General features: G+C 39.2%; 1 protein-coding gene across 5 annotated transcripts in view; it reads left to right on the top strand.

Moving 5' to 3' along the window:
* LOC149797539 (uncharacterized) overlaps positions 1 to 19,049 on the top strand; it is an 84,529-nt gene that overhangs the window by 859 nt on the left and 64,621 nt on the right. For 3 of the 5 annotated variants that reach the window (XM_089962397.1, XM_089962394.1, XM_089962395.1), the window contains exons 2-6: positions 1,025 to 1,201; positions 1,590 to 1,633; positions 3,691 to 3,736; positions 11,010 to 11,062; positions 12,510 to 12,564. In XM_089962397.1, coding sequence (XP_089818523.1) covers positions 1,151 to 1,201; positions 1,590 to 1,633; positions 3,691 to 3,736; positions 11,010 to 11,062; positions 12,510 to 12,564 — 249 coding nt within the window. In that variant the 5' untranslated portion in view covers positions 1,025 to 1,150. Of the gene's footprint in view, positions 1 to 481; positions 696 to 1,024; positions 1,202 to 1,589; positions 1,634 to 3,690; positions 3,737 to 11,009; positions 11,063 to 12,509; positions 12,565 to 19,049 lie in introns of those variants that run through there. The other 2 variants (XM_089962396.1, XM_089962398.1) reach the window with 2 other exon arrangements.

Raw genomic sequence — 19,049 nt, 5'->3', positions numbered from 1 at the left:
AGTAGTTAGTTAGTTAAAATCTTACCAAGCCACAGGCAATTTTTTTACTCTTCAAACAAACGTTTGCTCGAATACCACCATAATTGTAAGAATTATGGGTTTGAAAAGAAACAATAATCTGTGTTGACTTTTGTTAATGTTGAAAACAAATCAACTATATCATTGATTTTGAACGAGACATCTATTTTCACTTTGCATTATTTTGTAGTGGTTTTCTCTCAAGCGTGTGACGACTAAAATAGGTCTACGCGTGATGTATATTTTTTAACATAAAAAATATATGGGCATGACATAACATTTGGTTTGGAAAAACTCGGCCTAGCGTGGACGTTTATCTAAAATATAAGAAATAAAATTACATGTGTAAGCATTAGGTTTGTTGATATCGGCCTTGCATGGATGCCGCATTTTAAACCTAAACATAAAGGTTGTTGTTGTTGTTGTTTTGGGGCTTAACGCCATTTGTCAGCACACAATAGGCTATACATGGCGGCCAGTATTAATGGTGGAGGAAGAACCCGGGAAAACCCCGGAAAGAACCACCGACCCACGAGAAGCTACTGGCAAGCTTTCTCACATACCCACATTGGCTGAATCCTAGACTCGAACCGCCGCAGACAGAGGTGAGATGGCAGTGATCCATAACGGAGAGCGCTTTAGACCACTCGGCCACTCGGGGCCCCCTAAACATAAAGGTAGATTTGGTGATATACGTATTTAACACGTTCATATACGTTTTTGTTAGAGAGAGAGAGAGAGAGAATAAATGTCAGTTGATTTTATAAAGTTTCAGTAATATCTTTGTAAACACACACACACACACACACACACACACACACACATTGACACGCAGCTGTATAGTCTTATCAAAGACCACAGATAAAGACTAACCATTTAATGCTTTTTTATTGTGTGTGTATGGGGTGGGGTGGGAGGACTCGGATTTATTTCTGGCCAGAATATTTATTTAGGTTCTTTTATGAAGAAATCAGAGAAACCCTTTTTTTTTTCAATCTCTTTGAAGGCTGGAAATATTTTTAAAACAAATCACAGGCCTCCACCTTAACTTCAACTCCTAAAATCAATTGGTGAGTCCCTAGGCTGGATGGCACAGGTTACATTTGCCTAGATTTCGGACTTAAGGCACTTCATGGGGCAGAAGAAATCTAGAATCCCTGAGGATGCAAATTCTGCGAGAAAGGTATAGTAATTTTCAATTAATTAGCTCCGTTCTCCCTTAAGGCTCCGTTTTCCCTTAAGACATCCCCTTCATGACCTATGCATCATTTTCATCATCATCATCATATTATCATCATCATCATCATCATCATCGTGTACTGCCTACTCATGCATGATGTAAATTCTTTATGACATTGCAGTTTACACAGTAATGTATGCAGAATGTAAGTTTCATCAATGGTCATGTTTAAGTATCAACGTAAATTATATATGACCAAAGCATATCAAAACATAAGAAAATCAATGTAATGCGCGTGCATGAATTCTGAATAATCATTATTTTACTTGACCCGTAAGTTTTTTAATCTATATAGATACACTGAAAAAGGATCATCCCTTCTAATTTGCAGCAAAACGGGCCTCATGTACTATATTCAGGACCGCCTGATCCAAGGTAGGTAAAACATTTTTTAAAATCAAATTTCATATGACCTTAATCCAGGCTAAAATTATTGCATACTTGCTTTACTTTACTATGTGTTTATGGGTCACTGATTCTCAAAGTTTCTGCCCGAAATTGCAATATGATGAAATTTAAATCGTGTCCACATTTTCATAAATTGGACTAAACCTATTTTTATTTCACATTATGATTTAAATCAATTTTTAAAAAAATATAATCACATATAGAAAACAGGTATTTACCGTCGTATGAAACCATGATTTATTACATATTTATTTATTTTATACCCCCTTGCCGAAAGTGCAAAAAAATATAAAGAGCGCGTGTAATTTTACTGTATAGTTTTAGTTATTAATATAGATCATCATACATACTTAAGTAAGAATGTTATAAAGAAAAATGGAGTATTTATCATTGTTATCTTATTCAATCATCTTTGTAACCTATGGAACATACAGCCACAGCCTCAACACAGAGAGCCACGGGTAATAAAGTTTAGCGGGTTATCAGCCGTGGCCTGCCACGAAGATGATGACGTTGCACTGCAAGTTTTTCATTAAACAGTTTTATCAGCTTGATTATCTTCTCAGGAAGGCCACAGGATTTTAGAATGTCCCACAAGCTGTTACGGTCTGTATTGTTAAAGGTCTTAGAGAAGTCAATGAAGCATACTACATTTTGGCGCATTCCACTCAATGCTCTTTTCTATTATTCTCCGCAAAATAAATATTTGGCCTCTTCGTTCATCTGAACATCGCTTGTTCTCGGCGTAGGTTTCTGTCGATGGCCCGACTGATTAGTAAAACTTGATATTGTAGATGATTTACTGGACACTGAGAGTAGACTGATACCACACCAGTTGTCACAATTCATTGAGTGCCATAAAAAATATCTACTTTATATGTCCGTTCTAATTTGTCTTAATTAGGTTGGTAGTTAATGAATGAAAAAATGATTAGGATTTGGAGATGTCTTATGTATGTATGCATGTTATGTATGTATGTATGCATGTATGTATGGATGGATGGATGGATGGATGGATGGATGTGTGTGTGTGTGTTAAACCCCATTTTTCAGCATACTATATGCCATACATGGAGGAGGAAGAACCCGGGGAAACCTCTGAAGAACCACCAACCCAAAGGAAGCTCTGACAAGCTTTCTCACGCGTCCACATTGGCCGAGCATAAGACTCGAAATCACTCAGAGTATGTATGTATGTATGTAGGTAGGTAGGTAGGTAGGTAGGTAGGTATGTATGTAGGTGTGTGTGTGTGTGTGTGTGTGTGTGTGAATATCGTTGAGATTGATGACATATGCAAATATTATATTGAGGGTTAGTCATACAAATATACTGATGTGTAAGATGCGACTGAGAAATCTTCTTGTCAAGATGAAATTTACATCATACAATAGTTTATGCTAATTTTGGTAAGAATCAGACAACTTAGGGGACGCATGGAATTATTTTCATCAATCATTAACTAACTTAAGGATACACACTGCTTGGTCTCTGGATTTAATTATAACGAGTAAAATAATATTATGATTTAAAGTTACAAATGAAAAAATTACAAAGATAGCAAAACATCTTATTATATTTAGCATTTTCCCACTCTTCTTATTTCCTCTCGTGTTCTAGATAATATTTTTGAAACTTTACTTGCACCGGAAGTATGCAGTACCACTTTCTCTCACGCGTCGTAAAGTACTATCGCAAGAAAACTGCGTGAGATAGTTTTCAGTCGTACGCGAGTGCGATTTTAAATGCAAACTAAACATTTTATTCTTTAAAATGGACATCTCTTTGTATATATTAAAAAGAAATTAAGGATGTTCGTTTACTTTATTATTTTATCTTATAGAAATAATTTGCTTATGTAAAGATTTGGTGCCAACATGTCCAGTAAAATGAAAGATGTACCTACGTTAAGTATTTATAACTTATAATTATATATTTGATACTATCTATATTTGTATATGCTTTACATCACGGACATAGACCAATGTTTTATAAATCTATCAGCTAGATTCCTTTTCTACGGCAGGCTATCGGAGTACCGACATCAACAAGGCAACGTATACGAGAAAGAGGTAATCAGTTTTATCCATTGATTTAAAACAAATTGTTAGACGAAGTTATGTTCATTTTAAATCAGCTTTGTTGATAATATTCTAAACTTTTTCATCGCTGTGCTGACCCATCAGCCATTAGGAGTATTGCTTGGCATCCGTCCGTCTACGGGAGACGATGGTGTAGCTCCAGAGTAAGCTTTTGTTTCTCTTTTTTTCTAGCTCTCTTTTCAGCTTGCTTTATGTTTCTGTCTTCCTCGGCTTTTGAACTCCCTGTCTGACAGCTAGACGCCAGGTGGAACGATCGTTAGCACAGCTCTCCCAGTCGTTGACATTGATGTTGGCCGTCTTCATGTCTTTCTTGCAAACATCTTTGTAGCGCATACGTGGTCGTCCAGTCGGTCATGCACCTTCTGCTAACTCCCCATATAACAGGTCCTTGAGAATGCGGCATGGGTCCATTCTATTGACATGGCCTAGCCAGCGAAGGTGCCTCTCGCTGAGAATGGAGAACATGCTGTTCATGTTGGCGCATTCTAGAACCTCTGTGTTGGGTACTTTGTCCTGCCACAGAATGCGCCGCAGGCATCTCAGGTGGAAGCTGTTGAGTTTCCTCTCGTGTCTTGCATAGGTGGTCCATGTTTCGTTGCTGTAGAGGAGTGAGCTGAGCACGCAGGCTTGGTAGACACGCAGTTTGGTCTTCTCGGTGAGGATGGGGTTGTTCCAGACCCTCTGGTTAAGTCAGGCCATCACTGCTGCTGCCTTGGCAATCCTGCCGTTCACATCAGAATCAAAGGAGAGTGAGCTGGAGATGTTGGACCCGAGGTATGTGAAATTCTCGACAACTTCCAAGTTGTACCCATCGATGGTGACAGAGGGAGGGGAGTCTGCGTCCTGCGCCATGACGTTCGTTTTCTTCAAACTGATGGTCAGTTCAAATTCCTTACAGGCGTGGGAGAGGGGGCACACCAGCTGCTGAAGTCTATCTTCCGTGTGTGATGTCAAGGCTGCGAAGAGCAATTCACGGATGAGTACCTCTGTGACTTTAGTCTTAGCACGGAGACGGGCGATGTTGAGCAGCTTGCCGTAAGCCCTGGTAAGTATGTAGACTCCCCCGCTGCAGTCCTTGAAGGCGTACTGGAGAAGCATGGAGAAGAAGATGGCGAAGAGCGTTGGCGCAAGGACACAGCCTTGTTTGACTCCGCTGATGACTTCGAAGGCCTCCGATGTTGCGCCATTGAAGCATACTGTACTGTGCATGTTATCGTGGAACGACGTGACGACAGCAAGCATATTTTTTTTTGGGGGGGATGGAAGCCGATGTTCTGCAGGAGTCTGAAGAGTCCACCTCGACTGATCAGGTCAAATGCCTTCGTCAGGTCTATGAAGGCAATGTAGAGGGGCATCTGCTGCTCGCGACACTTCTCCTGCAGCTGGCGTAGTGAGAAGATCATGTCTACAGTTGACCTGCCGGCTCAAAATCCACACTGAGACTCTGGGTAGACGCGGAAGGCTAGGATCTACAAGCGCGCTAAGGCAACACGGGAGAAAGCCTTTCCGACGATGCTGAGTAGGGAGATGCCCCGGTAGTTGTTGCAGTCGCTACGGTATCCTTTGTTCTTGTACAAAGTGACGATGTTGGCGTCACGCATGTCCTGTGGGATGTATCCATGTTCACAGCAGAGGCAGAGGAATACGTGTAGGGGCTGGAGCGGTGCTCGTTTCCCGCTCTTGAGGAATTCAAGCGGAATGCCGTCGCTTCCAGGAACTTTCCCACAGGCAAGGCAATCAATGACTTTTGCGGGCTCTTCCAGGGTGGGCTGTGTGTCTAATTCCTCCATGACAGGCAGGTCTGGAATGGCGTCCCTTGCGGTATCAGTGACGTAGTTTTGGGTTGCATACAGCTAGTGCTCAACCCATCGCTGAATTTGTTTCCCCTGGTTTGTGATGACTTCGCCCGTCTTGGACTTGGGGGGGGGGGGCTGTCTTGGAGGTGGGGCGGGCCTGTCACCTTCTTGATATCCTCATACATTCCTCTTGCATCCCCGGTGTCGGTAACTGTCTGTATACTGGTGCAAAGGTTCAGCCAGTAGGTGTTGGCACAGCGGCGGTCGGTCTTCTGGGCGTTGTTTCTTGCAGTCCTGAGGGCTTTTAGTGTTCTGGGGTTAGGTGCAGGCTTGTATGCCAGGAGGGCTTTCCTCTTTGCCTTAGTCACGGGCTCCATCTCCTCCCAATTTGCCTCATACCAGTCGACATTTTTTCGCTCCCTCTTATTGTACGCAGTGATGGCTGAATTGTACATGGAGTCACGGAGGTGGGACCACTTGGAGTCAATGGTGTCATCAGCTGTCGCTGTGGAGAGAGCTTCCTGCAGTTTGCTGATGAAATGCTGTGTTTTCTCTGGGTTGCTTGCACAGCAAGTGTTGATGCGTGGGTGACCCTTCTTCATGGTGTGGTTCTTGGGTAATATTCGCACCTTGCTGGCCACGAGGGAATGGTCCGTGTCGCAGTCGGCACTGTGGTAGCTGCCAGTGAGGAGAACACTGGCCAGTTCCGCACGCCTGGTGATGACGAGGTCTAGCTGGTGCCAGTGGCGTGAACGTGGGTGTCTCCATGACACCTGGTGGATCTCCTTGCATTTGAAGAAAATGTTGGTCACACATAGGCTGTGGGAACAGCACATCTTCAGCAGTCGCTGACCATTCTTGTTGATCTTGCCCCTTCCATAAATGCTGAGACAGGTGGACCAGGCCTCATGGTCAGCTCCCACTCTATCATTGAAGTCTCCTAGTAAGTAGAGGCCTTCATTGTTGGGGATACTGGATATTGCCTGATCCAGAGCCTCATAGAACTTGTCTTTCTCCTAGTGGGTGAAGCAGAGGGTTGGGGTGTACATGGTGTAGATATTGACCGGGCCTAAGGATATTGACAGCCGGAGAGCAATGATTCTCTCAGTACCTGATGAGGGAGGTTCAGTGAAGGCGACTAGCCTGTTCTTTACGGCAAAGCCTACACCGTACTGCCTAGGTTCATCCGAGGGCTTCTCTTGTCAAAACAACGTGTAATTGGTTTTCCTGATGGTGCCGCTGTCAGCCAGTCGAGTCTCCTGGAGGCAGGCAATGTCGATGTTCAGTCGGGAGAGTTCTTTGTCAATGACGGAAGTTTTACGTGCATCGTCAATCTGCTGTAGATCAGAGGGCAATCCAGGACACATGGTCCTGATGTTCCAGGTTGAAAATTGAAGAGTCTCCTTATTTCTTTTTTGAGTCTTTCCTGGTGCGGAGGTAGCGATGAATGTCGATACAGCTTGGCACCAACGGCGTCGCAGGAGTTGCCGGAATGACGTTGAAGTCTATGTCAGACCGCTTAAGGGACTCCGTCTCCGGATTTTCTGTCGGGGTTTACTCCTTTAGCCTTTCCCATGAGTGTGTATAGCCGCAAGGCAGCAGAGGTTTGGAATCGGAGATTTCCTTCTCCTAGATGAGCTACCATCCAAGGTTTACGAGTCCCATCTACCCGAAGCAACTGGTTTTAGGGCGCCAGTGGCCGCCTTCACCCCTTCTCCTGTTAGTGGAAAACGTGGTGCGCCGGACTTCGAAGCTAAGCCACTCGCGAAGGCCAGGAGCTGGATTTTAGTTGACAGAGGCGATCAGAGACGCAAGCCGTATGCGGCATTTCTGGAGGAGTGGGGCGCTTGTCTCCAACTCCCACCCCGACAATGTCAACCTCAGACCACAGTTAGGTGTATTACAGTACAGGCATCGTAGTTTTCGAAAAATCCACGTTCCAACGGTGAATGTTAATCCTTTCAGGATGTGTCCGTCACGGACATGACTCCGTTGTCTTCGTGGATTGCCCACGTTATGGCTTGTAACGGACGGATTGAAATTTATTGCTCCAGTAAGTCAGAGCAATGTAATTATGTAATTTGTGGACGTCCACTACAGTGCGTGGAACGTACTTGTTGGCTCAGCCGCAGTACATAGTGTATGTTGCTCTGTTTAAGTTGTACATAATGCCGTTTGATATTCGAAGAACCGTCCACTAAAATGCAATGTCATAATTGTATTACGAGAGATTCAAGATTTCTGAGCAATGAACGCTTAGAAAATTCAGGTGTTTGACAAAATATAGTAAGTTTAATGACAGTAATTTTCATATGAGAGAGTGAGAGCTTTAAAAACAAATAAAGACAGAAAAAAATCACACATAAGTATTTGCGGGTTTCATTCTGCCAGCCACTTTTAAATTGTTTGCTTAACATGTTTTCACACAATGATATGTACGCAACGCAATCCACTATGCATCTACTGGCTATACCTTTCTTCTTATTACAACACAAATGTATATGTCCAGGCGACACTTTCTTCTTAGAAACTAGACACGTGCTTACTTTGACCATTTACCTACTGTTTTTATGCAGGCTCAACGAAACACGTGATGCCCTATTCTATAGCCAACAGCTTAATAAATATACATGTAGTTTGAATACCTAGATGGGCTATCAGATGAATTTACATGTAATGGGTGAAAGTGATGAAAAAGTGAAATGATTTGAATATTTTCATTAGGATTTAAACTTGTATGTATTGTTTTTATTTAAGATAGATGAAAATTTGGTACATTACATTCATTCAATCTACATGAAAATTACTGCAGTAGCAGATAGTTTCTCCAGTGCATACATGTATATCGTTTAGATCATATTTTGCTTTTCAACGGAAATGACTGCTATTAAGCACATCGAGTTGTGAAACTGGTATCTACCGTAGATACTATTGTTTACAGTACAACAAAATATCTTCCATTTTTTTAAACGTTTTTTAAGCGTTATCTAAATGGAATGTCTTCTTGATCATGCCTCTTGTCCCCCTTGTTTAACCTTTAAGTTGAACATTAATGCCTTGTAAATTGCCCGAAATGGCTAAACCACATATTTGCCATGGCTATAAAATCTATGCCTTGTAAACTGCCCGAAATGGCTAAACCACATGCTTGCCATGGCAATAAAATATATGCCTTGTAAATTGCCTGAAATGGCTAAACCACATGTTTGCCATGGCTATAAAATCTATCTCTAATTGCACTGATTGTTATTCATGTGGCTTCCTTTTTTTCATGGCTTTAAACATGTATCCCTTGTAAAACTTCTTTCACTCCGTAATGGAAGTGGAACAAGTTTTGGATTCAAAGGTTGTATATTTCTGTTATTCCATGTTGATTTTGAATGGTCCCTATTAATTCTGAGTTCGACGAGAATATTACTGCAGTAATGTTCACTCATTCGACTTTCCGTGCATTACATTTCTGAATCATTAAGTTCGTACATGAGATGTATGACCACTTCAACGATAGATAATAAGAAAAGGACACTGATACGCGAAAACATCACATGAACAACATTTCGAGTCATATGAATTTTTTTTTGTACTAGTACAACTAAAAGCAATAATAAACGAAGGTAAAAAAAGGTGGGGCCAGTTATCTTGAACTAATGTGAAAAGAGCTTTTCCCCATGTTGCAGTAGCAGTTAATTTCTTCATACATCCATCGTATCATCTTCTACAAGTCAACAGAAATGCCTTCCATTAAAGGCAAATTTAGTTGTGAAATAGATATCTGCAGTTGATAAGATTGTATTTGAAGTACAATTAAAAATAACCCCCCAAATTTTTCACGCCGGTTTTGGTTTATCTAAGTGGAATTTCTTTTTCTCATTCATACTTCCTACCCTCCTCTACTCCATTGTTTCACTTGTACGGCATCATGAGTAGTAAAGTGCCCACTTCACTACTATCATGCATAAGCTGAACACAAGATATCTATCAATAATGTCTGTCGATTGCCCGAAATTCCAAAGCCACGTGTTTGCCAAGGATATAAAATCTATCTCTAATTGCACTGATTGATATTAAAATGTGACTTCTTATTTTTCACGGCTTTAAAACGATATACCTGGTAGAACTTCATTAACTACATGCACTCCGAACTAAGGATGGAAGAGGTTTTGGCTTCAAATTTTTGTAAATCTCTATCGTTTCCTGTTTATCTTAAGTTCAGATGTATTCTCGCTGTTTCTTTTACTGCTAAAGAAAAGTAAAAAATGAATGAAAATATATTAAAATATAACAATACTTTACACAGATGATACACGCACTCAATCATGTCTATTTAAACATGTTTTTTTTTTTTTGGTATTACATTCAGACTATACAAAATGAAGAGAAGTTAATGTACACTTTCATAAGAGAGGTATCATGCTTTAATAAATACATACTAAATTTGGTTGACAAGAGTCCATGTTTCAAACATTAGTATAAGACTCATTTGCTTTATGACAAAGATGTGATTTTAGAAAATTACCGATACGGAAACACCTGATTGAAAGTACCGTGGAAATTTACATACAAAAGTTTCAAAACCCAACAGAATGAAAATACACCCACCAAACTGTTATCATTCAAATAAAATCAAATTTCATATAGTAGACGAGCAAATTCATCGATAACACTTCCAAAGAATGGCGTAAAAGGTGACGAAGTGTTGGTCAATATTGTAAGAGGGACTGAAAAAGAAATCCAGTTTATTAAAATTAACATCTCAGAGAAAGCGTTCTAAGTTTAAACGCTGTGAGTAAATGCACTTAAAAATAATAGATTGTGCAGGAGCTGTCACACCGTTCGGATTCCTTGAATGGAATAGATGTGCAAAGATCTGATGTAAAGAACACGTGTTTGCGTATCCTGTGATTTACTGGGGCTGCGATACACAAATTACTTGGTCTGAGTTCGGTCTAAAATGCTTTTGAATTTTAAAAGAAAGTTGTGTGATAACTATCAGCCAGTACTAGATTGTTCTTATTCACGTTGAAATAACGCATGTCTGCGCATAGTTATGAGTGCTAACAATCAGCTAATACGCGGTTATTCGCGTATTCGCGTTCACAATGACACAAGGTATGATTTCGTATTGCTTTGCTAATATACTTTTTATATAAATAAATAATAAGAATATGAAGTCATCTATGCACTTGTTCAAATCATATATGTGCATAGCTGTTATGATCTTTGTTGTATATTATCTCTGTGGAAGATAGCAGTGCTAAAATATTAAACCTTACAAAGTCGTTTTAAGAACACATGACTTTATTGACGGGTTGGTTTTAAACTTAAACAAAGTTATAAGAACTGAACCCTCAAGTGATGTGTGTGTGTGTGTGTGTGTGTGTGTGTGTGAGAGAGAGAGAGAGAGAGAGAGAGAGAGATGTTATAAGTTTATAAAATTTCTTTTTCAGGGTTTCAGACCTGACATTTACTATCAAGATGGAAGTTGTCATGACCAACAGCAGTAAGAACGACATTTGATTTAAAGTGACAACCAGTCTAGAAATTACAGGAAATAAAAAGTCACAATCACAGACAGTTTTAAACGCTGATGTCTGATTGGTCAGTGATCTGACGTAAGCCAGTCAGACTCTATAGTACTGAGATGAGTCTAAGTTTGGGTATGAGATTTGTAAATCTCGTGACCATGAACAAGAACAACGACAAGACGTTGAAAGCAAGAGAGCAATGACAACTGTAGCAATGACTCATAATTTTCAACTCAGGTCCTTAATTAAATCGTAGTAATGATAAATTCACGTACTATTTAATTAATTTAAACCTCATATCAGAAGCATTTAAGAAAAGATAAAACATTCAAAATGAACGAATCAATTTGAAATTACTAGGATGTAAATGTTGCGACAGTGTTTGGAAATTGTAGATTGGTATTCGGGAAACTAAATTCGTACTTTAGCTCTTGAATTTTTTGAATTAGTTGCAGTTTTTTTTTTCAAGAATAGTGTAATGTACCACTGTATGCAAATGTTTATTATGGTTTTTGCATAAATCCCCGTTTGTTTGTATCCCCCTATTGATTTCAATAACGCAGATCTTTATTGTGATAAAAATGGACACAATTTGTCATTTCATTCATTGATTTATAATTTCTAGCTGATTCTGACCAGGGTGGCCATAACACTGTCGTCTTCTGCGCGTTTCATGTTTAACGGAGTTTCCATACTAACGCTGCGTTATATTGCGCACACTATGGTCGAGTCTATTTTCCTCAGAAAACAGAATGACGTAGTTCGTCCTGTTTGGTAACTGCCGGATAATTACGTAAGTTAAGGTAAGGCTGAGAGTTGATAAATCCTTTTGACAAATGTATTACATGTATAGAAATTTCACGGCTTTTAAAATCCACGTGAAAGGCAGATTTGTAGTTGTCATTCTTTTCCTTTGCTTGACTCGACATTGTAAATATCGGAAGCAGACGACGTAGTATTTACCTTCTTTGTGCATACATGTGTAGCCGTGTATCCACCCCTTCCTTGAAATGACCGTCGAGCAGAGTCGTCTTTTACACTGAAAAACTTCCATTTGGTATGAAACGCGCAGACGATAAATTTTTTAGGCACACACACCCCGGTCATATCAGGTTTAAAATTATTAATCAATGAATGAATTAAATTCTGTGCAATTTAAAAAAAATCTCATGTCTTTTTAAATATAAAAATTGATAGAGGGTTACAAACAAAGGGGGAGGTATAATCAGATTACAAAATGCACGGCCTGTCTGCCAGTTTTGAAGTTTCTCGATGAGGCATGTAAGAGCATCAAGACAGCAAGTCTGACAAATTTTTCATTATCTTTATTTTATAGAGGTCCTTTGTATACGAACGAATTCTTATTCAGCGGTTGAGACATGATTATTATTATTATTATTATTATTATTATTATTATTTCAGTGCAGAATCCTTAAAATGCAAGAAGAAATATAAAAAGAAGAAAAATGACATAAAGGTATAGTTCCCGCAAGGTACTAGAACACACTGTTTACCTACAAGGCAAAATCTGATATAAATACAAATGGGCTATAGCTGACAGCTTTTAGTAATGTAGCGAGCTGGCTGAAACAAATTTATTCCGACAAGGAGAATTAATATTATGATCGCCATTTTGAAAGTATGATCCCGCGCCGACAAGAGGAATTTAACTGTAGTCCATATTTCTACCATTGGGAAGGGGTGGGGGTTTAAGGGAAAATGTAAAATATTCTGACCATGACCCGCACCTACTAACGAACATTTACCTCTACTGATTTGCACCCATCTAGATTGCCCAAAACCTATCCATACTGACCAACACCCACCTCTACTCAGCAGTGCCACGCCTATGTACTAACTCTCACTTATACTCACAATCACAAACATCCAGTCGCCAACGCCCAAATGTACTGGAAAATACCCAAATGTTCTGATCAGTACTCACACCTACCGGCCAACAATACGTATTACTAACCTGTATCTACATTTACTGACCAACACATACAGCTACTAACCATCACCCACAAATACTGACCAGCGCCTACGTCTACTTCAAACATCCACATTTATTATCCAGCACTGACACTTACTAAGTGTAAGGGTAAGATGTAAAGCAAGGGGGTTAAATATAAACCAAACCCTCATAATTAAAAGCTAAATCTTACAACTCTTATAAACAAATGATAAAAACCAAGATCCCCTACAACCCCTGACCTATTACCAATTATCGCTTTGATAAACTATAACAGAAAATACTTGTAAAATATTCAATGTCAATACTTTGGGCATGTTTGGTTCTTCACTTTTCACAGATGCACTGTTTTCGTTTTGTCATCCTAGAATTTATACACTCTCTGATCTGCTACCGATTGGAATACGTTATTGATAAAAACAGGACAGCGAGTCATTGCTACTCTGTCAAGCAAATTCAGAATTGACCTTAAGATAAGCTTTTTGTGTTTTTTAGGAAATTAGATTTTCTGCTTTCACACACACACACACACACACACACACACACACACACACACACACATATATATATATATATATATATATATATATATATATATATATATATATGTATGAACAACAAGTAACATACATTTGTTTCGACTCCTAGGTCTTAAACTAAGTAACAGAGAGAGCAAAAACCACACGTTTTGTAAAAGTCTACAAATATTTTCTTTCCCTGTGAATAAAAAGTTAAAATTTAAAAAGAACTTACAATATTGTGAGTTAAATACCAAATAGTCCCAAAAGTTCTATCACAAGTCCAAAAGTATAGACTTTCAGATGAGTTCCAATGGTGATTTGAATGAATTCCCATGTTGAATGTGCTACTGTATCGTTAGCTTACAAAGTATCGATGTGCTGATAGTCTTGATGTATCACAATGACATAATCCACACAGTTCTTGAACGAATTTTCACAGTAATCCCAAAATAGTGATATAGTCCAAGAAGTATTAATGAGCACATTGCATTTCCAGTGATTCCACTAAGGATGGTAACTTAAGAATGAGTAATTGTGAAGTAGATTTATAGGTTACTGCATTTGTATGGGAAAATGTGAACGAGGTTTTCGGATGGAATACTTCACGACCTTGGGAGTGCAGTATATCCATCCGACAAAACGAGTTCATATTTTCCCATACAAATACGGTAACCTTTGCATTATATATTCATTTTCTTATTCTACCTAATGCTTAATTATATTAACAAAATACACTACAAGAAACAAAGTAACTGAATGTATGCCGTATTCCAAACTAAACACACAAGCATAGATTCATCATTACACAACAACAACATTATTACTGTGCACATAACTACGCCCAGATAAATTAGAATTTAGTCGCGCGCTCTACATAACTTTCGAAAGAAAATGGCGTGTCTAGTTAAAATTGAAATTTGGAGTCATATTGTGAATGAATACGCATTGCAAAAACTTTTCCATTTGATCTGGAATGAATAGATTTTGGTATTTATGTCGATGCTACAAAATTTCGTGATAATGGACTGGAGTAATATGTGACAATTTTCCATGAAACACATCGGATTGAAGAAACGAGGGAGAAGCGAGTTGACATCTGCAGATGTGTTTCTGTTTCTGTCAACTAATGTTTGAAATCATAATGTGGGAAAATATGAAGTCTTTCAATTGTAATTATCAAAAAGACGCTATGGAATTTAATGCTTATTTCATTTTGAGTGCAGTAGGAGGATGTAGTTGCACTTATATTTGAAATTACAGTACAACTTCGAAATGTGTAATCAAGATTGAGAGCCTATGACATGGCTCATGTAATTCGGATTTGCAGAGCTAAGAAAGTACATTTTGATGAAATCCAGGATGTAAAACTGTAAGTATATTTTGTGCCATTCTTATTACCAGCTAAAGAAGACAGTTTATGCCTTGTCACTTGCATGTTATTTGTAAGGAGCCTTTCTGGCGTCTACTGTAGTTAACACTGAATGTGCCACGAAACATCTGTTTTACTTCACTTGGAAACAAATTTAATCAAACAAAACGTAAAGCGCCTACTACGCGAGTGTACATGATTTGTTTAGAAATCAAAAGTGCTAGCGTCTGCGTCCATTGCTTGTTTACAGTATAAAGTAGTTCCTTTATGAGTGCAATATGATGTTGCGCGCGAGTTCAGTATAGTAAAATATTGAACGATTCTGACATTGCAAAGTTAACGGAGAAGAAAGATGAGCATATAATAAAACTTTATATACTCTCCACTTGACCTATATCGCAATTACCATTTTTTGTAACATACTGGGTCATAAAAACACATAATCACGGAAAAAAGTCAACACACAATCTAATTTAAATACATGTAACGTAATGTTCTACTCACTGCCTAACTTATCGAGAGTGTAAATGCTGAAAAATACAGCTAGACATTCTTAAGCTGTCAAAAAGGTCAAATTTGGAATAAGATAATGTTTACGCCTACTTTAAAGCAATTACAGTTTCTATTTTTTATATATATAAAAAAACAGCAAACAATAAACATTTTTCTTTTACTTGACTGATTTATCGAGAGAGCAAAACATTCTGTTTGTACTTGTCAACAATAAAATGATGATATCAACCACTGACCAGAAAGAGATGAACGGTTCATATTAGCTGCGCAGTGATTGCTTTTGTTCATGGTTTTTGTTTTTACTCTAGTTGTTAAACCTGTAAGAGTAAGAAATAAAGATGAGAAAAATAATGCATAAAATTAAATGAAAAGAGCACTGAGGACCCAGTCTGATTAAAATCTGATCTTCGTTGTTCTACGTGAAGATCTGACGACGACCGCTTAGGGGTAGTGTTCTGGTGACCTTTTGAATTTGCCAATGGAACTGCAGCTTTCAAAAATCTGAAAGTGAATCAGATCGTTCCATACACATCAATGCTATTCATCTCCATTGATTAGTCTCCAAACGCGAAGATACAAGACTTCATCTGACTGGCTGATAAAATTAGAGATTATGGTAATGACATAGGTTGCCAGAACATGACCATTAAGCGGACGCTGTCAGATCTTCATGTGTAACAGCAGTGATCTGATTTTATTCAGATTGATTGAAGGGTCAATGGAATTTTAACATTACGGAGTGAAAGAGCCTGTAGAAGTTTAACATTACTGATGTCACTATGGGATGGGGTCTGTAGGGATTTAACATAACGGGTTAGTATAACTCTCTGTGGGGATGTAATGTTAAATATCTATTGTCCCTCCACAAGAGATGAACACCGAGGGGCACTATGGCCCTCTATAGACTTTGAACAGGATATAAGAATGTATGTGTGTGTGTGTGTGTGTGTGTGTGTGTGTGTGTGTGTGTGTGTGTGTGTGTCTGTGTCTGTGTGTAATTTAGATTTTTAAGTTAGTTTTAATAATTTTTGGTATATTGCTACAATGTCTGCAGGGTAGCAGTTTGTAGTGATATTTAACACTGGGGCATCATGTCGCATCATGTCTCACCCAGTCACATTATCCTGACACTGGGTGGACCAGTCCTAACACTAACGTCTTAATGCTGAGCGCCAAGCGATAGAGATAATAAGAAACATATATTGAATGACAGGCATCGGCTCACTTTTACAATCCAAGAATACATTTCATGTCAGATAACGTTAGTAGTGAATGGGGGCACCCTAGGGACAATGGGAGGAAAACTTGCCCGGCACTCTGGGGACAATGGGAATTAACATGGGAATCTATTTTGGATTAGTCTAGGGACAAGGGAATTTAACATGGGAGAAAAAAAGCAATTCTAGGGACAAGGGGAATTGAACATGGGATTTGATTTTTGTTTTATTTAAAATAAAATAAAAATAAAAAAAGGGGTAGGCAATTGAAAGTCTATCTCTTTTCGAGAGATGTGGGTGGCCTTGAAAAGGGCCTTTGGGTTTATGTTAATGTATCCATTAACATAAAGGGCATCTGTGACTTCTTCTTGTCCTTAGGCTTCGTCTCACTGTAGGACCGTAAATCAGGACTCTTTTGAGGCATCCTTGCCTCTCCACGTAAATCCTACGTATCCATAGGTTGCTGGCGGTCCTATGGACAACTGCCCATTCGGATTGGACATACATCGGTATGTCCGTCCTGAACATCATCGAAGACACAAGGGTTGATGATTCGACTGTGGTCCACATCTTGAGGCGCCGAGAACAGGTGAATCAATGCAGTGAACTGCGCTTATTTATAGGTAGAGGAAGGATTGAAACGGATTGAGTTCATTGACCAATCCAAACACGCGTTACAAAATTCAGTCAGCCCACGTCCAATCGGAAGAGAGCAGTCTGTGACGTCACGTGGTCTATATAGATTCGCTAGCGCCCGCGTGTAGTCAATCCATGCGACAGTTTTTTCAACATGACGGAAACTCAGAAAACGATCCATTGGGGTGCACCAGCAGTGGAGACTACACAAGGGAACCCGGACTTACTTTCAGAAGAGGTAAATTGGGATTTTGTGGATTTTCTTACCTCGCAAGAATTTGTTCCGGAACCTTCGTCTCCTTCTTCATTACCACACGTGGAGAATTTTAGACAGAGACAGAAAGAAGAATTGGAGAAATTTATACAGCGGCAAAAGAAAGCAGAACAAGCTTTTCTCCTACAGCAACAGCAACAAGAAGAAGAGGTAAGAAAAAAACAACAAGAAGAAGCAGCAAAGAAACAAGAGGGTGAAAGTCAAATCGTCACGGTACTGTTGGACATTTTAGCGGAGTTAAGAAGTCTGAAACAAATGTATCAGACTTCTTTATCACGACCGAAGAGAATACGACCTTACCGAGCTAAACACTCCAACCCTGTGACTAAGCCTACCGTACCACCCTTAGTGATTTCAACCAAATCATCATCAGAAGTAGGCCTCGGCCGTGGCAAAAGCTTAAGACAGTTAAAGTTGATTGCTTAAACTTACCCCTACACAAAAAGGCCCTTTTCAGGGCCACCCACGTCTCTCGAAAAGAGATAGACTTTCAATTGCCAATAACTCAAAAAAAAAACAACAACCCATTTTACCCCTATAGTACGTGTGTATGAATGTGTGAGTGTACGTTCTTATTTTAAAATCAAAACCCAAAGACACTTACCTTTTTATACCTAATTTATTCTTTTATCAATAGTTACAATCCAATTCACAATTCACAACAGAGCACTTTAAAAAGTTCATAGACTTCTTCTCTCTCATTGTTTAGTCTCTCTGTTTTTTGAATTTCTTCACCGTCACAGTCTTTTCCTCCTCTTCCTCCTCACTTTCTTCCCTTCTTCTTTTCTTCTCCTGTTTCTTTTTCTTCACCTGTCTGCTTTCTTCCTCCTCTTCTTCTTCCTCTGAAGAATCCCTCTCTTCTTCTGACTCCTCTTGTTTCTTTTTTGGGCAATCTGGAGACCAATGTCCTTTTTCTTGACAATAATAACAGGTATCTTGACTTTTGTCTTTTCTAACCCCTTTTTTCTTTTTTGACGGTCTGGACACTCTGAAGACCAATGCCCTTTCTTCTGACAGATATAGCAAGTATCTTGACTTTTATCTCGAAAGGAAGGAGAGTAGTCCGTGGGCTGGTCTGAAGAGAATTTTCTAATGACCCCTCGCAAAGCTCTGATGAAACGTTCGATTTGGCTAGTCTCTTCCATCGTTGTGCTCGGTTAGAGAGTGAAATGAATAGTGAAAGGACAAGACACACACCCTTTTATATACGCTGGTCTGCCATGACTATAAATTAGTCCATGCTGTTTAAACTTTAGTCATTTGACGTTTTTCACTCAAGATGAAACGATCCAATTCATTTGAGAAGAAAGAAGAAGAAAGTAAGAGGCAGAAACGTGATCTATCGCCTCGTACCAGAGCTGAAGTCTTGGCACAAATTCATGCCAGTGATTTTGAAGAGAACATGAGTGAACCAGAATCCAAACCCTCTAAACAAAGTTCACCACCCTTAGTCAACCCTG

Source organism: Sinohyriopsis cumingii, chromosome 6 (assembly GCF_028554795.1).
Source record: "Sinohyriopsis cumingii isolate HCF-2022 chromosome 6, ASM2855479v2, whole genome shotgun sequence".
Lineage (NCBI taxonomy): Eukaryota > Metazoa > Mollusca > Bivalvia > Unionida > Unionidae > Sinohyriopsis > Sinohyriopsis cumingii.
The sequence above is the reverse complement of the archived record's forward strand: the minus strand, read 5'-3'. Positions and strand labels throughout refer to the sequence as shown.